The 24,669-nt window shown below is 51.5% G+C and overlaps 2 protein-coding genes across 5 annotated transcripts in view; one reads left to right on the top strand and one right to left on the bottom strand.

Moving 5' to 3' along the window:
- The first annotated feature begins 4,841 nt into the window (after positions 1–4,841).
- RASSF4 (Ras association domain family member 4) overlaps positions 4,842–24,669 on the top strand; it is a 33,477-nt gene continuing 13,649 nt past the window's right edge. For 2 of the 4 annotated variants that reach the window (XM_061177766.1, XM_061177935.1), the window contains exons 1-3: positions 4,842–4,939; positions 14,060–14,153; positions 16,162–16,237. In XM_061177766.1, coding sequence (XP_061033749.1) covers positions 14,092–14,153; positions 16,162–16,237 — 138 coding nt within the window. In that variant the 5' untranslated portion in view covers positions 4,842–4,939; positions 14,060–14,091. Of the gene's footprint in view, positions 4,940–14,056; positions 14,154–16,161; positions 16,238–24,669 lie in introns of all 4 variants that reach the window. The other 2 variants (XM_061177856.1, XM_061178026.1) reach the window with 2 other exon arrangements.
- DEPP1 (DEPP autophagy regulator 1) lies at positions 22,008–23,484 on the bottom strand. Its single transcript, XM_061178166.1, has 2 exons — positions 23,262–23,484; positions 22,008–22,691 (listed from the first exon to the last, which is right to left on the bottom strand). Exon 2 carries the CDS (start codon positions 22,662–22,664, stop codon positions 22,038–22,040), a length of 627 nt encoding a protein of 208 aa, XP_061034149.1. The 5' UTR covers positions 22,665–22,691; positions 23,262–23,484; the 3' UTR covers positions 22,008–22,037.

Genomic DNA, 24,669 nt, shown 5'->3' on the forward strand with positions numbered 1-24,669 from the left:
TACATAAGCCTATTTTTCCTTCAAGACACAGAGAAATCTAAATTGCATCTCAACAACATGTGATTATACTGAGTCATTTTCACGACTTGCCTCTCAAAGCACCAGAGGGAAGAAGGCAATTTCTCAGTCTTCTTGGAACGGTGCCCTAGTGCCAAGAAGCTTCAAGCAAAAGCTGAGCAGAGCACCCTGCCCCAGGGGCAGCCTTACCTGATGTAAGAAGTCACATGTGTTTGATCAGACGCAGGCTCCTTTCCGCTTCCACACTTACAAATCAAATATAAGTTTATTCTCTGTGGCTCTTTCTTAGCTAAAAATGTTGGATCATGAGTGCTCCCATTTGGCTTTTTATGGATCTTACAAGTCAGTCTGGACTGTTCACAAAATAATAACTTTTCTAAAGACTTTCTGATGCAGGAATGCTATAAAAAATGAGACTGCCCAAGATAACAGGATAATGCTCTATTCCCTTAATGGACTCCCAAAGGCTCCCTTTATTGGGGCGATGCCCTGGGGGAAGTAGTCTTGCAGAAAATTCTGTGGCCCCAGCTTCCCTGAGGCCCGATCTTCCCATAGAGGTAGATATTGTTCTACTCTCATTCTCTGGTGGTACAAACATGACCACCAGGGCCACCAGGGGGCAAACCCAGATTCTATGTCCCCTTGGATGGGGTAATGAGCCTCCCTAAGTCTGTTTTCTTACCTGAATCTTGCAGAAAGAAAAAAAAAAATCAGTCCTACGCCAAATGTTGATTAAACACCTTGACATTCCAGGCAGAGTCAATATCTAAGGAAATAGATATAATCTCCTTCCGTCAAGGAGCTCATGATAAAAGAAATGAAATACAGTGTGCCAGAAAATAGTATGCATGGGCCAGGGATGGGCATTTTAGATAGTGGGCCAGGGAAGACCTCAAAGAAAAGCAATTTGTGTGTAAAACCTGAAGGAGATGAAGGAGTGAGTCCATGCAGATGTTTGAGGGGAAAGCTTTCCAGGCTGGGGCAATAGCATGTGCAAAGGTCGTGAGGTGGGAGTGGGCCTGGTATGTGGGAAGAAGAGTGTGGTCAGAACAAAGAGAGGGAGGGGAAGTGGGAGAAGATGAGGTCAGAGAGGCAATAAAAGGGGCAAGATCATCTAGGAGCAAGATCATCTAGGGAAAGTGAAAGTTAGCAAACCATAGCCCATGGGACACATGTGGCCTATCCTGTTTTGTTAATAGTTTTATTGCAACCTCAGCCATGCCTTTTGATTTGCTTGTTATCTGTGGACGCTTTCGAACCACAACAGCAGAGCTAAGTAGGTGCAGCACAGAGCACTTAACCCACAAAGCCTAAAATATTTACTATCTGGCCCTTTACAGAAAAGACTTAACCAACCTCTGGCTTAAACCAATAGTGGTTTATTTTTCTCCATGGCAGGAAATCTAGAGTAGGCAGTGAAGGCATTATGCAGCAACTCCATGATGTTAATAAAGACTCAGACTTCTTTTATCTTTGTGCTCCCCTAGCTTTAGTATGTGGACATGTTGTATCATAACCTCAAAATGGCTGCCAATGCTCCAGACATTACGCATTATCCACATTTGAGACAGAAAGGCAGGGAAAGGGGGTATCTATCTGATCCTTCTATAAGGAAAGCAAAAGTTGTCTTCACTCTCCCCCCAGCACACTTTTCCCTATCTCTTGGCCCAGAATTGGGTCATGTGACCACTTATAGCTTCAAAGGAAGCTGAGAAAGCCATGAAAAAGATTGTCAAGACTGACTTAGACACTAGCTTTCAACCTTTTTTGACTGTGGCCCACAGTGAGAAACACATTTCATATCACAGCCTAATACACATAAATGAAACATAGTGCAAACAAAAGTTTCATAAGACACAACTTACGTTTACTATGTGTGCTATACACTGATATTTTCTATTTTTTTAAAATACTAGTCAAATCACCTACTAACTTAATTTCATGATACACTGTTGGGTTGTAAGTACAGTATGAAAAATACAAGTTGTCATGATCCTTCACCAGGGAGTGGCACATTGCTGCTCCAAACAAGTTGCTCACTCTTGCTCTCTCCCTCTCTGTCTCTCTGTCTCTCTCTCAACTTTTTTTTTTTTAAGTATTGTTGATTCACAATGTTGTGTTAGTTTCTGGTGTACAGCAAAGTGATTCAGTTATATATAAATATATATATTCTTTCTCATATTCTTTTCCATTATGGTTTATCACAGGATATTGAATATAGTTCCCTGTGCTATACAATAGGACCTTGTTGTTTATCCATTCTATATATAATAGTTTACATCTGCTAATCCCAAACTCCTAGTCCATCCCTCCCCTATGCCCCCTCCCTCCCCCTTGGCAGCCACAAGTCTGTTCTCTATGTCTGTGAGTCTGTTTCTGTTTCGTAGATAAGTTCATTTGTGTCATATTTTAGATTCCACATGTCAGTGATATCATATGGTATTTGTCTTTCTCTTTCTGACTTACATCACTTAGTATGATAATCTCTAGGTCCATCCATGTAGCTACAAATGGTATTATTTCATTCTTCTTTAATGGCTGAGTAATATTCCATTGTATATATTTACCACATCTTCTTTATCCATTCATCTGCTGATGGACATTTAGGTTGTTTCCATGTCTTGGCTATTGTAAATAGTGCTGCTATGAACATTGGGTTCATGTATCTTTTCGAATTCAAGTTTTCTCCAAATTACTGGATAACAAGGCAACTATTTTTAGTTTTTTGAGGAACCTCCATACTGTTCTCCATAGTGGCTGCAGCAACTTTCCTTTCTTTTCCTTTCCTTTCCTTCCTTTCTCTCTTTCTTTTTGCCAAAGAAGGGAATGGGTACTGGGTTGGCAACTAACCGTATACACAACACCCACCATAAGTGAGCTGCGGGTCAAATACAGTTCCATTGAATACTGAAGGAAAAGGTGATTCTCCTTCTGAAGGTACTTGACGATGGACACTCGTGGTCCATGTGAAATGCGGGTAGTAACACCCAACTCCCCAGGAATGTTGAGGGAATTGTGTGGGATCCCTGCTGCAAAGCACCTAGCGGAGTGCCTGACACACAGTGGGAGTGCAGGACACATCAGGTTGCTCCCTCAAAGCCAATCATCACTCCAGGCTAGTCCTGGCCCTGATGATAACATCAGCTTGACCCACACGCTCAAGTGCTGGAGGGCACCAGGGAAATTGTATCTTACCTATGGGTGCTATGTTTACTTATCCTATTGGGCATGAATGAATGCTCAGAGGTTGAGGGCTATGTTGAATTTTACTTACTGTTAAAAAAAACAAACAAAAAACTTTTTGAAGCACCCAATTTTTGTCCTCAGCTTTGAGGATCAGACCTTTGGGCTATGCAGGAGTGGAGGTCCCCAACCACTGGGATGCCCTGAGCTGGCAGAGGATGGGCCACTCTTCACGAATTCATGTAAAGGCAGAGCTGAAAGATCCCTACCTGGCCTGGTCCTCTTTAGCTCCCTCATTTTTACAGGTAGGGAAACTGAGGCCAGAGCGATTGCAACATGGCAAGGTCATGCAGGAAGTAGATGGTAGAGACCAATCTCTTTACCCCAAATCCAGCAGCCCTAACAACAACGATTAGCACAGCCTCTCTCAAGTGGGGTCCAGGGGCTCAAAGACTCAAATCCCAGGCTAATTTTTGCCTATGTGGGCACCTGCATTTTTCTAAAAGGTCCATATCTGATTCTAAAATGACCATGTGACTCTAAAAAGATTAGGAACCACAGATTGAACGAAAGTAAAATGATTCATGTTGGGGGAGGGAAGGGGAAGTCCCGAGGTCAGTACTGGGATAGTGACATAAAACAAATTGCAATTGTTTCCATCAACCCCTTCCCCTTCCCTGCCACCCCACACCCCAGAATCACTGAACTGTTCTGGGTTCCCCAAAAGGCCTGTGCTCTTCTGTCCCCTCTGCCTCTGCACAGGCAAATCCTCGTCCAGCAGGAGGTAACCGGCAGAGGAGTTTATCTCCTCTTAATCATCAGAGGATCTGATTTCTTTGTTTTTTTTTACAAATGAGATTTTATTTTATTATTTATTTATTTCCTATTTATTTATTTATTTTTGGCTGCATTGGGTCTTTGTTGCTGTGCGTGGCCTTTCTCTAGTTGCGGCGAGCGGGGGCTACTCCTCGTTGTGGTGTGCGGGCTTCTCATTGCAGTGGCTTCTCTTGTTGCCGCGCACGGGTTCTAGGGTGTGTGGGCTTCATAGCTGTAGCACGCGGGCTCAGTAGTTGTGGCGCACGGGCTCAGTTGCTCCGCCGCATGTGGGATCTTCCCCGACCAGGGATCGAACCCGTGTCCCCTGCATTGGCAGGCAGATTCTTAACCACTGCGCCACCAGGGAAGTCCAGGGTCTGGCTTCTTAAATACAGTGGAGCTCTGAGAGGCCACAGCAAGCAAACAGCCGGACTGCACACAGATGGCCCTTGAGCAAAAACTAACATCGCTCAGGTTCTACTGATAACCTCCTCTTTCGTGACAGGCACACTAGTAATTGCGGGGCCCGCACAGCGACCTTTGTTGGAAACCCAAGGGTGTCCTTTCCCCCAAGGTCCCTGGCCTTGGTCTGCATACCGGACCCTCCCGACCGAGTCGGGGCTGCTTCCTCCGCGAGTCTCCAGGCGCCCTCTGTGTAGTCCGGGGACACCCCGCAAAGCAGACGCCCCAACCCTTCCCCGAGGCCCCTCAGACACCGCCTGGAGCGGACCCTCCCCGCGGTGCCCGGGGCTGGGCGGGCCGCACAAGGTGACGTGATGCCATTGGCCGGCGCGGGGCGAGGGGCGGGGAGGGGCGGGCCTGACGCTCCAAGCCCCGGAGCAGTAGGCGCTGCGGATGCGTCTCCGGTGACTGCGAGGGCAAGGCACGAGCAGCGGCTTCTGGACAGCGCGATGAGTGGACGGTGAGTGATGCACGGGCGAGAGAGTTCGGGGCGTCCACGGAGCGCCGACCTCCGCCCACCGCCCGAGTCCAAGACCTTCCCCAGCCAGGGGCTCCGGAGTCTGGACACTGGTGCCCTTGGCTGCCGCGTGCAAAGTCCCCTCCCTCTGCCAGCCTGGCGTATTGCGGGCCTCGGGCCCACGGCTGAGAGTGAGCACTGCGCCAGGCACCTCCTCCAAGGAGAAGGCACTTTAGAAGCTAAAACCTGAGCCCAGCAGGTGTGTGCGCGGCAGCAGGCTACATCTTTGCCCACCTTGTCTCTCATCTTGGCCAATATCCTAGAAGCATTGATCTTAGAATTGGGGGGAGAGGCTCGAAGTGCCTCTGGCACAATTCTCAGATTTCATGGATGGAAGACCATGAACACCAAGATAATAGCAGAAGCAGGGCCTCACAATTGCTATTTATAGAGGATTTGCCTTGTTCCCAGACCTGTGCTAAGAGCTTTAGCACAATATTTCAGATGAGAAAACTGAGGCTTTAAGTGTTATGGAATTGTCCAGTTTTACCCAGATGAGTCAGTGGTGGAGTCAGGATTTTAACCCAGGGCTTGTTGTGCCAGGGCTCATTCATTTCACCCACTTACTTCAGAGCTCACCCTGCCAGCCACTCTGCTTGCCCCCGTGCTCCTGACTGTGTCCTGCACTTCCCACTCCAGACAGATGCCTTTTTTTTAATTCATCTGGCACAGGCCTGGGGGAGTGAGGGCCTTCTCTCACACCAGGATCAGTGCCAGGCCAGTGCCAGTGTTTTCTTGAAATACTGAAAAGAGAGCTGTGAGTAATCCCACTTCACAGAGGAATTAAATAGGGTCACAACAGGTGAGGGCTGGGATTCTGGAATTTTAGCCCAAGCAGGTTGGACTCTAAAGCCATGTACTTGCACTTGCAGGAAGGATCCTCACTGGCTTCTCTCTAGTTTAACTGCTCACGGCACAATCAAGATTTGTTGCCAGAAGCCATGAGTAAATATTAACTACAACTAAAATGCCGATCTGCCTGCCCCCCCCCCGCCCCGCTCCCCTGAGTAATTCCTGAGTTTCTGCCAGCAGGGTGGGAGGTGCTGGGGGGGCAGCCAGGGGGGGTACTGGGGAGGGAGAGGAGAGGAAGGGGAAGGGAGAGAAGAGAAGATGAATGCCTTAAACCTAGGTCAAAAAATTGCTGGCTAAGAAGTTGTAATGGGGTGTGTTTCAACACTGTCGGTACGTTTTCATTAGTTTTTGTCATTATTCCCTCTGTGTGTAGTGCCTGTGGTTCGAGACTTTACAGGGAAAGTGAGATTGAGGCCACAGATTAAAGTGTCAGTGTGAAAGCCGGGAGGTGGGACCATATTTCCACCATGAGACTCCAGCAAGTGGCCTGGAGGTCGAGAACAGAGTGAAGTCCAGGGTCCCCCCGGGTGAGGGTCAGCTGGACAATGACCCATAACAACAGAACGTGAACAGAACTCAGGCGTGTGTTATAGCTCAGGTCCTGTAAATGCAAAGGCTCAAAGGGGAGACTCTGATTACCAGAAAGCACTCTGGACTTGACCCTGGTTTTGAGAGTGAACTCAGCCAGATGTTGTGGCTCACAGACGCTCCTGCTGAGGACTGTCATCCTCTCTGAGTCCCAGGTTCCCATCTCCAGAGCCTCACTGTCTCTCTGGAGACCCTGACTCCCACTGTGACCTCTACTGGGAACTTCTGTTTATCATGGGTGAACCCCATACAGGCCCATCTTACCTGTTTCCTCATTCACCTTCACAGCAGTTAGTGATTCAGCTAATGAGGAACCTGAGGTTCAGAGAGGGAAAGGGACTTGCCTAAGGTCACACAGCTAAAGAATCTCAGAGCAGAGCTTTAAACCCAGATCCTTGCAAAGGCTGGTGGTTATTCTCTCACAGAGTGCACTGAAGAAAATATTTTCAAATTGTTTTAAAGTAAATCAAAATCAAATAGGAAGTGGCTGCACTTCCCGAAGCTTCTGCAGTTTTGTCACTCTTGTTAAAGGGGAACTTGCAGTTTGCTCAGTCTCCTTTTCTGGCTGTCTGACCTCCTTCCCCAGGATGCACTGCTTAGAGAGATTTGGAACCGCCTTCCTTTGCCTTGCCTGACCTTGGGGGGGTGGAGTTGAGTGTGTCATACAGCCCCATAGCCAAAGAGCTAGGAATAGACCTAAAGACACTCTGGTCCAGCTGCCAGGACAATCCTGGCTAAACTGAAGCCCGAGAGATGTCACAACATGTTGAAGTCACGTGCCAAGCTGATACCCCAGCGAAGCTCATACCCAGACTTCTCTCTAGTATGCCCCTTTGCCTCCTCTCCCTTGATGTGACACATTTCAGCAGAAGTTCTTAACCTGGGACCTGCAGATCCAGGAGCACATGAGCAGGGGCTTACTGATCCTCCTGCAATGGTGTGCAAATTCAGTGTGTGTATGTGTGCACACTCATGCACACATGGGCATTTTTCTGGAGACAGTGTGTTAAGCTTTCAAGAGACTCCAGAGGACTCCATGACCCAGAATATTCTGAGCCGAACCGTGTCTCACAGGAAACCATCTCCAGCAGCTGCATGCAGCACACAGGTCTGGTGCAGTGGGTAGCACGGGCTGGGGGCATGGGAGGACGTGGGGGACGAGGAGGGGCAGCCATTTTGAGCACCCAGTGCAGCCCTGCAGCAGCTGGCACTTGGCACTCGGAGGGCCTGCACCTCTGGCTCCAGGTCATTGGGATATTAACCAGTCGTCATTCTGAGTACCTGTTTGGCCCAAAAAGCATAGCTGAGAGGATTCCTTTTTTCCTAGATCTCTTCTTCCATAGGCAAGAGCTAAGCTCAGTCTGGGGAGGGAGAATCCCGCGGGGCCGGGGAATATGTATGTAAGGGGGAGCCATAGGATTGGAAATGCTTTCTTGCCCCAGGGTGCCAGGCCTCGAAAGCAAGGGCAGAAGCCAGAGACCTGGCTGCAGGGGTCTGGGTGCAGCACCGCCTCTAGGTGGCGACTGTCAGAAAGCTGTGAGGAGGGCCAACCTGCCTGGATGCAGAGGGCCGGGCTCTTCAGAGGAAGAGCAATGGTGTCAGGGAGCCTGGTGCTGGGATAGGCTCAGGGGGAGTGTTGGTGGAAGCCCAGGACCTCGGGGGTGGGGAGGATACAGTCAAGGTGAGCTGGGGTCAGGGGGTAGACCGAGGGGAAGGCGGCGAGTGGAGGTGCTGGGTGGCTCTGCAGCTGCCGTTCCTGCTCTCCCTCGACTCCAACTGGACTGTGCACAACATCCCCCTGGGCTTCCAGCCACCAGGGCTGGGGCAGGGAGGGTGTGGCCACGCCCAGGGGGTGAAGGCAGAGGAGAGAGGAAGGGCAAGGACAGCAGTGTGGAAGGGGATGGAAGCTGCAGCTGCTGCGTCCCTGCCCGCCATCCGCATCCCAACAGCTGGCTTTCTCGGCACAAATACATTGCCAAGGGGTGGCCTGTGTCTGGCCAGACCCCCTCTCAGAGGCAGCTGGTACCAGCAGGCACTACAGCTTCTTCCCTGGCCAACCTCCTGCCATTTGCCGGTTAACAGGTGCTAGCTAGGGAGGGCCCATTTAAAGGTTCATTGTTTTCTGCGCCACCTTCCTGCTGGCCCTGGCTGGCATTTGAAAGTTGCAGCCACGGGCTGCAGAGCAGGAGACTCAGGCTTCACAGGAATGCATGGCAGTGTCACCGGCACCTGCCCTTTCCCTAGGAACCTCCTACCTCCTTCTGGTCTGAGCAGCCTGGGCTGAGAGGCTCCCAGCTGTGCCCCACATGCTCCGTCCTCTTTCTTTGACTCGCCATGTCACGATCTTTACATATTTGATTTTAATCCTGCCTAAAGAAGAACTTCAGAGTCATAATTTTATAAGATGTTAGAACAGAGGTTACCAAGCACTCAGATTTCACAGACATCCTTAGAACATTTTAATTTGGATGCCGATACATTTTCCATTTTGCCAAGTTAGAACAACAACGACCATCTATCACTGCCACTATTTTATGAAAGAGAGGGCATCGTAGGACTAAAAAGTAGGCAGCACATCGTCTTGAAATAAAAGGCTTTCGAATGCAGTGGATTTAGCTTCATGAAAAGGCCACTGCGTTAGCTTTCTTTTTCTGCTTCTGCCGTTAGCCAGTAGGAAGTGGGCTGTAGTGATGGCCTGAGGAGCCGCAGAGCTGCCTTCTCCCATAATAACCAGCTCCATGACCCCAAAAGAGGCAAGATGGGCCGCAGCTTTAAAGGCTTCATTGTCCTTTGTCCCAAACCAAAGGCCAGGGACAATAGTGAGGGCAGGCAGCGGGCCCACTGTCCTCAGCAGCCCCTCCTCACGGCTGGCAGAGCAGCTGCTGAAGTGGAAAGCGAAAACAATCCACTGCCTGTTCGCTGGGACAGGTAACCATGGCTGGCTTGCTGCCCTGGGGCCCCTCCTCCGGGGGACAGGGAGCCCTGGCGCAGCCTGAGTCCTCGGGTTGGGGACAGAGCCTCCTCCAGCCAGGGGAGCAAGTGTGGAGGCCTGAGCTCTGTGCCCTGGGGCCTGGGGGAGGGGAGCAGGCTGGGACAAGGAAGGCCGGACTCTCCAGAGCCACAGGGCTTGGCCTGCCCAGCTGCACCTGTCACTTTGTGCTTTGCAGCCTGCGCCTGGGTGGTGGGTCAGCCCATCCTCTCCCCGACTCCTGCTTCAACCAAAGCAGCCCCACTTTAATCCGTTTGTGTGTTAAGCTTCTCCTAGGGCTTTATTTAAAGATAAGATTGTCCTTTTTTAAAAGGTAGAAAAACACTCCACTGAAGATCATTAAGTCCTGCCCAATGTGTGAGGACAGTGAGTGTTTAAGGGGCAGTTTTAGGAACACGCTCCAAATGGAGAGAAATCTCAGTTGGCTTTCTTCCTGGGGTGTGTGTGCCCGCTGTCCCTCAAAGCTCTCTCATTCAGGTTATCCCTAGGATGCCTCTTAGGTACACATGCAGCTCACTTGAGAACCGGACAAGACACTGGGAGTATCAAAATCAATGAAAACCGCCTCAACCAGTTGGGTAAAGGAGGCACAAATGCAGTGATGGCATTTGGAGAGGAATTCTGAGAGTGACCCCAGAGCTCAGGTCTGGAACACAAGGAGATGGAGGTGTTGCCGAGTTGGGGTGGGGGGATGGGACACGTGAGAACCAGAGACCACGAGACTGGCTTCGGGCCACACACATGATGGATGTCAGAGGACACAGCAGTATGTGGTTCTCTCAAAGAAGAGATTGTTTTTCTATAGAGCAGTTTCCCCCCCTGTAAGGCTCAGACCCCGCCCGGCAATTTGAAAGAGCCCTTGTTCGTTGCCTCCCCCCAGCCTTGCTCACTTATCTCCTTCCCTCACCTGGGATGGTGTACCCCATTCTCTGTCCCTGCCACATAAGCTGTTTACCCTACGAGCCACCTTCTCCTTTCACTTTGCTCTCTGCAATTCAGGACCCTTCTGCACTTTCCTTCTGATTCCCTCTGAGCTGTCTCCCCCAGCTGATGTCACCCAACTCCAGCTGGAGACACTCGGCTCGTTGGTCGTGTCCTTTAAATAAGCAGGCTCTTGAGGGTAAAGCATTCCAGAAGGCCATTGTGGGGAGCATCTCCTGTGTTACTCAGCACAGTATTATCCAGAGCCCTAGGCAAAGCCGCGGATGGGGCGCCCCGCCACGCACCTCACCTTCAACCAGAGCAGCCCCTTTAATCTGATTTGCATAACTGTTGCATTTGAACAAAGAGTTCTACAGTTGAGAAAATTTCTAACTCATTGGAGATCAATATTCTCATTGTACAGATGGGAAAATCAAGGCCCAGAGAGGAAAAAGCATGCAACTGAAGCTACACGGGTCTTTAGCAGCTCCCAGCCCAAAGCACTTTAAGAAACATCTTCTATTAATAACTAATCACTGCTTGATATAGAGAATTCCACTTGTAAGTGTCCCTACTAAATAGAGCAAAATGGGCATATTCCCCACATGCTTTGGGAGAAAGACAGTGTTATAAATGGAGTCATGTCATGCGCCAGCAGTTATACACACACACACACACACACACACATATACATACATATATATATTCATTTTAACTTTATTATTTACTGAATTAGTCAGGATAGCCTAGGTTATGCTGCAGTAACAAATCCCTGAAACACAGCAGAGGTTTATTTCTCTTTCCCAGTCCATATTCGTTGTGGATTGGCAGAGGCGTCCGGTCCGCAGAAGCACTTTGGGTCCCAGGCTGACCATCAGGAAGCTGTACTTACTGGGACATGTGGCTTTCTGGGTCACCATGACAGGGAACAGGAGAGCCGCAGGGTCATGCACTGGCTCAGATGCACTGGCCTGGGAGTGACAACAACACTTCTGTTTGCAGAGCTAGTCACGTGGCCCCATAGCTGCAGGGGGCTGGGGAACGGGAGCTATCACGTGGTCATTCCAGGGGCAGTAATTGTCTCTACCACAGTCACCCAACTTTAAACAGTAAAATGTAGCCCACAAAAATCCAGATTTCTGGCTTCTCGTGAAACACCAGAAGATCTGCCCCTCTGGAAGAGGAATGTGTCCCCAAGTCCCCTGACCAGTGTCCCTCAGCGGAGTCACTTCCCTGGCCCCTGGAGACTTTTGCATGATTTGTTCCAGCTGTGTATGCACAACTCTGGAAAGTTGGCTTTGGGGGACCCCATGAGGCTTTCTGTATTCGTCCAATGATTTAACAGCCATTTGCGGACGTCCTGCAGCGTCCCAGGCTTGCACTCCATGCTGGAAACAAGTGGTGAGGCAGAAAAGCAACATCCCAGGCACACCACCCTCCTCCTCTCCTGGGAGAGTCAAAACAAGAGGCCGGCCCTACAGGGGAGAGCTGGGAGCAGGAGCTAGGCCAGAGAGAAGCTGTTGCTGCTGGAGAAGGGTCTGCTCCGGCGCGGGCTTCCTGGCGAGCTACGGTTAGGCTACAGGACGAGGATGGCGCTGGGTTCTGAGCAGAGAATGGCTGTAAAAGCCCAAAGGGGAGGAAAAGCATAGAACCCATTAGGGGAACCGTGAGCAGCTCAGGAAGGCTGGAGCTCAGAGCAGGCAGTGGGGAGGAGTGGAAGAGAAGCTGGCTACAGAGCAAGGCGAGAGAAAAAACCATCTCGTTATTTCTGGGTAAATCCAGCCCTTCCCATTATGTGCCTGCTTAAAGCAAGACAGTTGTGTCATGGACCCACAGAAACAGTGTTGACTGAGAAACCCAGCCTGCCCGGAGCTGAAGCCAGCTTCTGCATCAGAAGCATTTGAGGAAGGATCCAGAGAGCGAGCCTGGCAGATCACTTTTTCCACAGGGTATCTGAGGTGCTGAGGAACCGAAACCCTATTTTGAAATAGGCCAAGAAGAAGGCAGCTGGAGGTCCCCAGGTCCAGGCCCCCACGGTGCCAATGCCCTGTGCCCTACAGAGGTAGGGTTGGCTGCTGGCCACAGCTGGGGGCCTGCCCTCTCTGCAGGCCACAGTTTGCCTCACTGTAGACTCAGGCAGAGGGGAGGAATTTAGGGGATGATTCTGATGTCACTGGGAAGCCCACCTCTCTCAAACCATTCCCCTTCTCTACGCCAGCCGTGTGTCCCCTGCCTCCAGAATCAAATGCTCATTCAGGGCTGATGTGGCCAGAAGAATGTGGCTGGCACATCTTGTTTGTGGGTGGATCAAGCCAGCAGGGAAGAGTGTGCTGGGCTAGTCAGAGTCAGCGCCCCTCTGCAGCGATGGGCTCTGCTCTGAGGTCACCAATACCACAGCAGTTGGACCTGACCTTGACCACCTCCCGCCCACCCCCAGTAGCACTGGCACACACACAGGTCAGGAAGACGCGATTGAGCCAGGTTTGTGTGAACAGATGTTGGGGTTTTTTGTGAAGGAGCCAAGCAAGCTCCATGGTGTGAAAGACACACTGTGTGCCCTGTCGTTGCCACCTCCCAGGGTAACTAAACCCCTCAGATTCCTAGCTGCAAGTTGGGAGAAGGGGGGTAGAGGCAGGGTCAAAGTTAGAGTATGCATGTGTGTGTGAAGCTGTGGCTCAGTGCCCGACACATAGGGGCCTTGATAAGAGAGTGCTCGGCCAGAATAATGCAGAGACAGAGAGAAGTAAGAATCTGTACGGAGGATGCCAACAGGATAGAGAAAGCTCTAGTGGATTTACCCTCCGTGAAAGAAACCCAGGAGGGCTTGGGAAGCTCCACAAACTTTTCCAGGTTATGAATGAGAAGAGATAGAGACAGTTTCATGGGTGAGTCCATGAACAATCCTATAGGATAGTGGTTACTCCATTGTACAGATGAGAAAATGAAGGGTCTGGGGGTTTAAGTTACTGTCCGATATCAGTATAGAGAAGGGGCTAAGAGACCAGCATCTGGAGTCTAGATGCTTGTGTTCGGTGACTTTGCCATTTACTCACTGGGAATCTTGGGCCAAGTACTTAACTTCTATCCCTGTTTTCTCATCTGTGAAATGGGAATAGGATGGTACTTACCTCATAATGGTGTTGTAAGGAATAAATAAGATAATTCATAGAATATGCTCAACAGTCTCCAGCATGTAGTGAACATGGTACCGATTAGCCCGTCACTAGGAGAGCTAGTCCAGGTGTGCTGACTCCAAAGGCAGTGATGGGGGGACCACCTCAGGCTCCATGGAAACGGAGGAGAAAGGCCAGGGGTGACTTAGAGGTTTGAGGGAGCAGTCAAGGTAGAAACCATCATTCAGGGTGTCCATCAAGAAAAAAAGCATATAATCTGAAATATTGAGGAGATTCATCTGATTCCTAGGGATCATGAAGAGGTTTTGGGAAGGGGGCTGATAGGGCAGTTCTGACCTTGCCCTGCCTGGGCTGACACATGTGAGTGTGGGGTCCCATGAAGTCCTCTAGGTCTGGCCCTGTACCTGGGGGCGGGGGTGGGGTGGGAGTGAGGTAGGGGTCGGGGCGTGGGGACGTGAGAGGGTGGGGAGGTGGGAGGTGAGGCAGAAGCTCCGGCTTCTGCACCAAGGCTCCGGCGCCACACTGGCCATCACTCCTGCCAGCTTAGGTGTCTGTGGGCCCTCCTTTGTCTACCAGCAGGTAACTTCCGAGTCTGCAGACAACAGCAAAAGATGAAGGAAGATTGTCCACCCAGTTCTCACGTGCCCATCAGCGACAGCAAGTCCATTCTGAAGTAAGCCATTGTGAGCAAAGAGGGGTCTCCATGCCTACCTTCCCCCAGTGGCCACTCCCCTGCCATGCGCAGCCTGTGGGTGAAGGAATTCTGGGCGCTTTTTGTAGACACCATGATGTGCCTGCCCCAGGGACAGTGATGAGAGCACTTCTCTTTGAAGCCTTTCTCTTTGGAGATCAAGGATCAAGGCATGAGTTTGACCCCCGCCTCCTTGGGCAGACAAAAGCAGGAAAGTGTGACAGTGCCTGCTGTGAATCTGCAGAGATGGCATTTAATTTATATAAAAACTAGAGCAATACTAACATCTTATTGCATTAAACAGTTCAGGAAAAAAAAAACCCTCAAAACTAGTTTTGAGTTTTTATTGAAAAAGTATATTTTTCTCAGCTTATTTTTATTTATTTTATTTTGTTTATGATGAGACTTCTGGTCTCATCATAAAAAAACTGTTTGGGATACTTTTCCAAGTTCACTGCTGAACTAAAGAAAAGTGTATTTTTTCATTTTATCTTGCTTTTCAAGTCCTGAGTCCAAGTATTTTCTAAATTTGGGCGGCTCCTATCTGCCATCCTGAAGACAAACCAAGCCTCCTTGAAATGGACTAGCTTTTACTGAGGACCTGCCCCCTGGGGTCCTCCTACTAAAGACCCTGAGAAAACAGACAATACTCCCACACCATCATTTTCCTTATTTAGATCTGATAATAAGAACAATGTAACAATATTAAATATTATTTTGAAAAAAGTCATAATAACAACCATACATGATTAATTAAGATATGTTATACATGTACATATCCTAACAATTTTATATTCAGCGTTTGCACACTTATAAGCACAGTGAACATGCAGTATTGAATCCTGCATTGTTAATGCCATTAAGTTGTAAATGGGTTCCCTTGTCAGTTACCATCACCCCACATCACACAGGGCTGCACAACAGAGCACCAGAGCGTGTTTTTCTCATCCAGGCCCTGGGTTGCTCGAGTGTGGGTGAAAGCATTACCTGAGGGGTTCAAGACCATCTCTGTCCAGTAGGGGAGCCACCAGCTGCATGTGGCTGCTGAGCACGGGACCTGTGGCTGGAGAGATGTAGTGAATATAAAAGATGCTCCAGCTAGCGAACATTTCTTACAAAATAAAATAATGAGCCAGAATCTCATTAATAATTTTTACATAGATTTCACGTTGACAGAATATTTTAGATACACTGGATTCAATAAAATGTGTTATTAAAACTAATTTCCCCTATTTTATTTTCCTTGGTAATATAGCTACTAGAAGATTTAAAATGATGTGTGTAGCTTGCATTGCATGTCTATTGAACTGCACTGCCCTGCAGAGCCCAGCTTGGGTACAGGGAACTGTCCTCATTTTCTCTCTGCCACACCTCAGCCAAGGCACAAGCTGTGGCTTTCCCTTTCTTCTGGGGAGACAGCATTTGGACAGAGTAGCCATCCTAGGGCCTTCAGGATCTTACTCTCAGGGTTGTCACCTTCATCCCTTGATCACACATCCAGGAAGTCAGGATGGGGAAGAGGCATCCTGGTGGTACCTTCATAGCAGCCACCCCAGACCCTTGTAAGAAGTAATATGGGGAGAAAAAGCAAGCCTTTAAAATGCCAGTTATCCAAGCCCAAGTGACTTATTCTCAGAAGGTGACTCAGAAGTGAGGCACAGGGAGATTGTCAGGAACTCTTATCTATAATAGTGAAATTGTGCAAACACCCTAGAAGTACAGCAACGTGACCTGGGCCCCTCTGTAAGTTTTGCTTCCTTCACAGCCCCACCCTGGGCTTTCCAGGAGCACTGATCTGCGAAACTCCCTAGAAGACTAAAGGGTGTGTGTCTGATGGCAAAGTCTAGTCTCTCAATGGATTATATGTTGTTGGCAAAACGTGTACATTATGCCCATTTTACAAATGAGGAAACTGAGCCCAGCGAAGCCAAATGCCTTATCCAAGGCCCCACCACATTCCAAGAGCATATATGTGTCTTTACCTTTTTAGGTCGGAGCTCTTAAGCCTGCTGAAAACCTACAACTGCTACCATGAGGGCAGAAGCTTTCAGCTGAGACACAGAGAGGTAAGGCCCATTTCTCTTCTTTTTCATAGGGTCACCATTTATCCTGGCTTGCCAAAAATAGTCCTGCTTTATACCTGTTAATCAAGGGTAGTTCTTAAGACCCTTTCCTTCACTCTGAGTGTCCAGTTTGGATAATAAATTGTAAGGTCACCCATCCCCTGAGTTGGGGACCAGGTTATCTCCTTTGAGATCCCTGCAAGGGGTACTGAGGGTCGGACCATCCCGTGAGAATGCAGAGCCGATGGAAATCCCCTTGTGGGCCTTCTCCTTCCACCTGGGACTTCTATCTTCGTGAAGGCCGGGACATGGGAGTCTGAAATCTTTGAGACCGCACGGTCCAGTCCTTCCCCTGCTCATCCCACGGCACAGATGAGGAACTCAGCACAAGGCCCTGGCTTGCCCAGGTTCACGGGGCAACGCAGGAGTGAAAGCAGAGTCTCTGTGCTTGTCAACCAAGAGGAAAGCCTTGCGATAGAGGAGAGCTCCCCAGAAGATGCTTACAGGGCCAGGAAGGTCCGCTGCACATGAGAGGCAGGGTGGGTGTGGGGAGTGGAGGACATTGGAAATCACAGGTCAGATCAAACCCAGGGCAGCTGTGCAGGGATGTGGGCTTGGTACACCCAGACCCTTCCTGATTTTTCAAAGGAAGCTAGATATCTGGAATTTCATGTGGAGTTCCCAAACCTCGAAGCACTGTGTGGCCTAAACAAAACAAGCCAAATACGAGCACGTGGGCACCAGCTGGACTCCAGGGAGTGGCCAGCAGGGCCCAGGCTCGGGGCCTCTGCTCACCGGGCAGATCAAGTGAAGGCCTGGTCTTGCCACCCACCATCCAGATCTTCCAGATCTTTCACATGGGAACCCTGGTCGGGATATTGGGGCATTTGAAAAGCCGAAATGGGGTGTCTTATCGTGATCGTGATTAGGCTTTATTTTGGGAGGTTTCCACGGTTGAGATCGGGTTGACTCTTGGATTTTCTCTAGCCCATCAGCGTCTGGCAAGGGCCAGTGGCCTCTGAGTTCCCCTTCTGTTGTTGAACATGGGAACGGACAGTTCAAGCCCTGGCAACCCACAGAGACCTCATGCAGGTGGAAGCCACTCTGCTCACTAATCTCGCTTCCATTAGTTCTTCAAACAACCACACATCCCCTTCTGTAATTACTAGAACAGAGGGTGAGCCCCGAGGTTCAGGCAGCTCTGGGCAGCAGGGGGATCACCAGTCAGTGGCAGGGAGGTGACCTCCATCAGCCAGGCCAGGCCAGTGTCACACAGTTCAGGAGCCTGGACGGGAGGGAGGCTGCTGGCTCCTGGCTCAGGCAGTGCTAGGCTGCCTGTGACAACCTGGAATGACACAGACCTCACACTCTGCCTCCCCTTGATCCACCCACCCTGCGTGGGGGCTTGGGACCAGCCCTGACAACTTGCTCCCCACCCCTCAGAATTTCTGCATGCTTCTTTGCTCGCGCTCCTCTGCAGAGCAGCCTCTGACACCTGTCTCAGCAGCTCGCCCTGGCCCAGCTCCTTACTGCTGCCCACAGGGCTCTGATCCTAGCATCCTGCTGTCTCTGCTTTCGCTGTCTCTTACTTGAGTGATAAGCCCCTAGACCTGGGCCAAGTGCCCTCCTAGTCCTGCATGCCCTCAGCTAGGCATGGTGCGGTATCTGTGCATAGGTGTTAGATAACTAGCCAGCAGATGCAGGCCTGGAGCAAGTTGGGATGAGTCCTGAGCCCTAGCGTGCTGGGCAGTTTTGATCTGTGCTGCTAAGTGAGGAGTTGGGCTCACTTCGGTTCTTGTGCTGAAGGCATGGGGTGGGGTCTTCTGACTGGACCCTGTTCCTCAGCTCTGGGCCATTCAGGGATTGCTCTAAGATCATGATGGTTCTCAACATGTGGTCCCCACACCAGCAGCTTCCGCATCACCGGGGAACTGGTTAGAACTGCAAATTCTTATCACCCTTCTTCCCGCAGGCCTGCTGAATCAGAAACTCTTCACCCTCCCAGCTGTGTTTTGACAAGTCCCCCAGGGGATTCTGATGAAGGCCAAGTCTGAGAACAGCTAGTCTAAGAGCTTGACATTGGCACTTGGGATTCCCCAAAACAATCCCCTCTGTAGGAACAGCCGAGTGGAGAGAGGGACTGGGAAGCCCCAAACCTGTTTGTGTGATGGGACAGTCCACATGGAGGAGTATAGGACCCTGCGGTGGGGAAGAGGTGCTCCTGCTGGCCCCAAAGGCAGGAACTTAGCATCCCACGGGCAGGGATTTTCATATTCCTAACCCTAAAGAAGTTGTAAGGGTCTGACCTGATCTCATTGGAGCCGGAAAGTACCTTTCAGGAACCTTCTGCAGCTTTAACAGCCAAGGTGTGCCGGCCTGAGGGAGTGTGTGTCTTTGGGAGGTGACCGCCACCATAGAGACAGGCTACCGGCTTGGGAGTCGGGAGTTCTAATGCTGAAATGCATGACTGGTTCCTGGGGCACCACGTCTCTGGGTGACTCACCCACCACCCAGCATCCGGGGCTCTGCAGTTCCTCAGGTTGCTGACCTGGGACCTTCTGGGCCTCAGAGACTCATAGCTCCTAGAACTTGCTGCGGGCCACCTGAGACTGGGCTCTCCCAGCACTGCAGGGCAGGGCAGACAAGAGGAGCTTTGCCTCTATTGTATTTATTGTAGTACAAGAGCTTTGTGAGGGAGGAGTGACCATTTTCCAAACAAAGAAACTGAGACTCTTAGAGTCTCTGGCCCAAGATGACTCTGAAGGAAGTCAAAGATTCTGGCGTGGCTCCAAGGCCTGAGCAGAGAAGTGTGTAATACAGCGATACCATCGCCAGCATTAAGCTCTGGAGGTCTGTGGAGGTCTTGATTGAGTATGACTCACCAGGCCTCAGGGACTCGGAAAGCGGTTCGTCACCCCTGATCCCCAAGCTCGATCCCCAAGCTAAGCGTGGGGAGCTCAGCATCGGGTATGCCCTCCCAGCGCCGCAAGGGGCTCTGCAAGAGACCCCCCACCCAACTTGTTGTCTCTGGGCCTGCCCCGGAGCAACCTCAGCCTGGCTGCTACAGTTTGGGGCACTTCCTTGCCCATTGTCTCATCTGGGGCCCACAGAACTCGGAGAGATGAAATGTGTCACTGGCAGGGGCCACACCCTGGGGCAGGCATTTCCCTGTGAACTTTCCCCCAGCTTCTACAGAACTAGGAACAAAGGATTCCCGCTCAGGGGGCCAAAGCACTAGCTTCCTTCATTGTAAACCTTGCCTTTGGGATGATTTTGCTTGTTTTACAATGAAGAGTGTGATCAACTGGGAGCAATTGTGCCTTTTGAAGATAGCAAAGCATTTTAACCAGGCTGGTTGGTGCCTCTAGAGAATAATGGACCACCCCAGAAATGCCAGTGGGCAAATATATCACTGCTGACTGTGTGAGCTAGAGGCAGTAAGGCCCTGGTGTCCTGGTGTGTGGTGTGTGGCCGCTGCCAAAGCCAGCCTCCCACCCCGCCCCGCGCTCAGCTCTGAGTAGGCGCAAAGCTCCCCCTGGTGGCCTGAGCGCACACTACACCCAGTGTAGGACCTCAGCCCCTGGCCCGCTGCACGAGTGCAAGAAAGGGAAGGACCTTCCCTCCGCCAGGGGTCCCCTTCCCTCTTATAATGATCCCCCTTCTTCTAAGGCCTGAAGGCAGGAATGACAGGGTTGACAGACCACCGGTTCCTGGTGAGTGCTAGGCCCATGGATGTATTCCCTGGGGGTTCCTGAGTGCTTTCCAGTCTCTCTCTCCAGGCGGGAGGGGCATTTGTGTCCCTTCCCTGTCTCAGTGGTGGGTGGGAGGAGAATGAGACTGCTCCATAGGGCCCCACCACGAGGACTTTCTGTTCGGCTGTTCTGTCCTCAGGAGCTTGGGACTTGCCAGAAGCCCCTTCCCCCAGCCCTTTATTCATCCTTTTTTTTTTTTTTTTTTGGCACCTTCTGAAGGTGCCATTAGCTTCTTTTACGTCGGGGGTATTAGCAGAGGAGCCCAGAGCCCAGGAATCTCCTTGGCCCTATCTGATCTCCCCAAATGCAGCAGTGTGATTTCTGAGCTTGGGGGGATTAGCCAGCGTCATCCTAGTTGCACACCGCTTTGCTATGAGGCTGGCCCAGTAAGCCTGACCCATCCAGTCACCAGCCAGGCACTCGTTCAGCAGGTCAGCCCTCCTCACCACCTCCTTAGGACGTTCTGGCCAAAGCCTGCCCCACACATATTTGCTGGAGAAAGTCAGGGACCCTGAGGTTTGAGTCAACCAGAGACACAGCGGTTGTGACAGTTGGAAAATTTGTATACAGTGCTTGTAACTCCATCTCCAAGTTCATTTGTACCGTTTCCCCAACCACTGTAGGGTATGAAGGACAGGCGTTGCTGTCCCCATTTTACAGATCAGGAAACTAAGTAAACTGCTTGTCTGAAACTTCTTCTTTTAAATTCATGGTTTACATTTTGCCTCCCTACAAAATACACATAGAAGAGGACAGATAAATATTGTAAATGTCCAAAGCAATTTTTAAAATATTTTAAAATCAGAAAGAAAGGGAAAAGGGGGGAAGGGAGGGATGGAGGGAAGGAGGGAGAGAGAGAAAAGGAAGGCAAAGTAGTTTGCTAGTCCACAGGGCAAGGAGGTGGAGGAAACTGAACCTGGCCATGAGCTTGCCCATGGCCCCAGCTCCATCCTCCTCCTCTCCTCTGTCCCTCCCACGCTGACCAGGGCAGCCAGCTCTGACTTGGCCCAAGAGAACAGGGCAATGGGTCTTAAGCCTGTCTCTTTTGAGTTCTCTGATGCCTCACCTGTCTCTCTGAGGAAAGCAATCTGCCCCCTCCCCTATCCCTCACCCTCACCTCCTTGCTTGCCAGATGCCTCTGGGAACTGGGATTTGCCAGGATGTAGGGACCCAGGGCTGTGGGGGACCCATGGACATGTGGAGTGAGGCCCTGGCCCCTGAACTTGCCCAACAGCAGGGCACCTGGACAACACCCTGCACTTTGCCCCACGGATAAGTGGCCCCTGGGTGGAGGCAGGTAAGGGTGGGGATGGGCGGGGACAGGGCCACCTGGTCCAGTCGTTTGGTGCCCTGCAGGCTGCGCTGTTGCAGGTTCTGTCTTGGCCGTCAGCGTGGGGAAAACGCTCTCCACGACACAACAGGACCTGTGAGGTGGAGCCACTGAGGTACCCGCGGGTGGCCCAGTGACAAGTCCCCCGAAACACAGCAGGTGCATTTCCTGAGACCCCCTGTTTGCTCATGGGCCTCTTGCGGGGAGCAGGGGTGTGGGGAGCCAAGAGGCTGACTTGCGAGTGCCCAGGGCCTGGCTCTGAAACCACCGGGGCTTCGGCCTTTGCTTCTCCTCTCCCCCCACCTACTCATTTCCCCACCTGTGAGGCAACCACGTAAACAACAGCTACTCCATGTGTGGGCTTGTAACACGCGCCCCAGGGTGTGTGCGGGTTTTAGCCCATTTACTCATCAGCACAACCTAGGAGGCAGGTCCCATTAAGTACCCCCATTTTACCCGTGAGAAAACCAAGGAAGAGATGTTAAAATAACTTGCCCGAGGTGATCAGCCAGTTAGGAGCAGTGCAAACGGGATGTCTATCGATTGCCACAGCATGTGAGATAGGCTCTTATTCGGAGCAGGGGTCTCACTATGAGTTGCCAAAGCAGGGAGCCTCTGCAGAGAGGCACTTCCCTCCCAGAGACTTGCCAGGGGGGAGGGAGAGGGTGGAGAGGTGACGCAGACCTGTATGTTATTTGCAGAAGTCTTTATTGGGGAGCGGTCAGAGTTCATGGATCACGGGGAGGTGCAAATAGAGAGTTCTAAGGACGCTGCTGGGACGGGGGCTTGTTGGGGAAACTGCATCCTGGCCAGCTTGCCCAGAAGTCTGGGAGCACTGGTGCCAGTCCCTCTGCAGTCTCAGCAGAGAGTGCCCTGGAGCCCTGACATTACTCAGCCTCCCTCTGGGGGCCCCCCGGGCCTTGCCACTGTCCGTCTGTCTGCATGAAGCCCAGGGGTCAGCAGAGGATCCAGTCCTCCTTGGCATGTCCCTCCCACTTGGCCAATTTTCCTGAGACTCCCCAAAGAGCCAGTCCAGGGGGTCCACAGTGCTGGCCCCGGGCAGTGTGGGCTGCTGGCCACTGAAGCGGGTGGTGATGTCCTCTAGGGAACCAGGGGTGCAGCTCTTCTCACGGGAACGGGCTGGCCGGTGGGGTCTCCTGGGTCGGACCCTGGCTGCAGCCTCATCCGGCACTGAGGTGGGCTGCGCCAGCTGACAGATGGACTTCACGTAGTCATCCAGGCTAGGGGAGGCGGGGGGGTCCTCTCCAGGCCCACCGGGCAGCATCTCCTCCAAGGTCTCCCGAATTGTGGGCAGGTGGGCCACAGAAAGCAAAAGCCGGGACCTCATGGCTGCCGGCCACAAGGAAGCAGCAACCTGTTGGTTGACAGAGGACTGGGGTGAGGGACTAGTGTGCCATCCTGACACCCTTCCTGTGTCCCCTCCCCACCTGAGGCTGCCTGGGTGAATCACATGCCTGAGAGCAGTTTAAAGTCTGCAGATCCAAGACCAGGCTCGAACTCCTGGGCTCTTCCTGCTAACATTACTTAAGATCCTATCATTACTGTTGTTCAAGAACCCGTACAAATCAGAGAACCCAGCCTCACGGACTGGAGTCAGGGGAAACCTGGGTTTAAAACCAAACTTAGCAGTTCCTAACACGGAGTCCTTTGGCACAGTCACCTCTCCAAGCTTCCACTTACTCATCCATAAAATGGGGTTAAAAATACACCTCTCAAGGGCGTTGGGAAAAACTTGTGGAATGACACTTCATGGGAAATTCCATTATGAATATAAAGCCCTCCGCAGCTGTTGTTACAGCAGTTAGCTGCATCCTGGTCTCTAACCCGCAGTGAGGCTGTGCGCGTCCCAGGCTGAGAACTGCTTCAAAGATACCCAACGCCTTTTTGTTTTACCGCAAACCAGAGGGCAGTTGCTCTCTCTTACCTGTAGCTGAGGAGGTCTGGGGGTAGCAGGGGAGCTGGATGAGCAAGGAAGTCCACAGAAAGCCCCCAGGAAGCTCAGGGCAGAGGGATCGGGGTCCAGCAGTTGGAGCCCTGTGTCCGGCGTCAGATTGCTGGGAGGAGGGCGACGAGGAAGATGTGCTATGGCCTCTGTACGATGTGCCACTGTCCAGAGTGGAATCCTCCCTGAGCTGTCTGGCGAACCTCAGGGCCTGGCAGCTGCTTTTATACCTTTCCACCAGCAATCAATTACTGTTACACGGGCCAAAAATAGCAGTTCTCAGGAAGGCTCTCAGAGGAAAACAGCTTGGCGGGCGGGGCCTGGCCCAGCTGCCAGCTTGGAGCAAGCGTTTGCGCCTGTAGGACATTCTGGGAATGTTTACTCTGCAGGGCAGGGGTGGGGTGGCCACTGGGAGAGGCAGGGGGCTCCACTGGGCTCCAACAAGCAGCCCTAGGGTCTGCCACCTCCGCCTAGAAGTGTTCCCCACTACACCTTACACTAGTACCCTGCAACCCCAGGACACTCTGGCCCGGTGCTAGCTCTTGTAGAGCCCTGGGCCTGCACTTGTGAGGGACCCTGCCAGACACAGCGATGCAGGGCTCAGCCTGGAGGCGGCTAAGGCCAGGCTCCCTGGGCCTGCTGGGAGTTGGGATGTGCCCACCTTCTTCTGGGACCAGGGGCAGCCTGCAGGGTCCTGGTCTTGCTGCTTCCCAGATGTGGTGCTTTCAAATGATAATTGGTTTATTTCTTTGTTCCCCAGGTATCTAATTAGTACTCCTGTGCATCAGTGACTGTTCTAGGTACAGAGAACGTAAGCAGTGAACAAATCATTGTGTCCTAGAGCTTAGCTGTTAGTGAGGGAAAGAATTAAGTACTCAGTGGATGGGTGCTGTGATGTTGGGTACTGATTACAGCTGCAAAGAAAAGGCCAGCTGCACTGTGGTCGAGGGGTCAGGAGGGTCCTCTCTAAGAGGGGACATTGAGCAGAGAGCTGAACAAATGAGGATCGTGTGTTCCCAGTGGAGGGGCAGCATGTGCAAAGCCACTGTGACAAGAGTCTGCTGGGCAGGGGACAGCCAGGGGCCCATATGACTGGCCCAGGTGGGGAGAAGTCACTGGGTTTGGCATGGACACTGGGTTTCCCTCCGAAGGGGATGGACAGACACTGCAGGATTTGAACAAGGGTGCAAGAGTCTGGCTTCTGCTTTGAAGGATTGACTTTACCGCTGTGTGTGGGCTGAAGGGCAGCTAACAGGGAGACCGAGGAGCATCTGGCCAGTGTTGGGAGGCCACTGCTAGTGTCCAGGGGTGAGTGTGTCAGCACAGGAGGCAGCTGAGGGAGAGGCAGGTGACCCTGGGAAAGCTCTTGTAGAGAGCCAGCACCATACCC

The sequence above is a fragment of the Eubalaena glacialis genome, chromosome 1 (genome assembly GCF_028564815.1).
Source record: "Eubalaena glacialis isolate mEubGla1 chromosome 1, mEubGla1.1.hap2.+ XY, whole genome shotgun sequence".
NCBI classification, from domain to species: domain Eukaryota; kingdom Metazoa; phylum Chordata; class Mammalia; order Artiodactyla; family Balaenidae; genus Eubalaena; species Eubalaena glacialis.

Bases quoted from the DNA above. Each gene is read 5' to 3' on its own strand.
- DEPP1 (XM_061178166.1), bottom strand. From the start codon at position 22,664: ATGAGGTCCCGGCTTTTGCTTTCTGTGGCCCACCTGCCCACAATTCGG.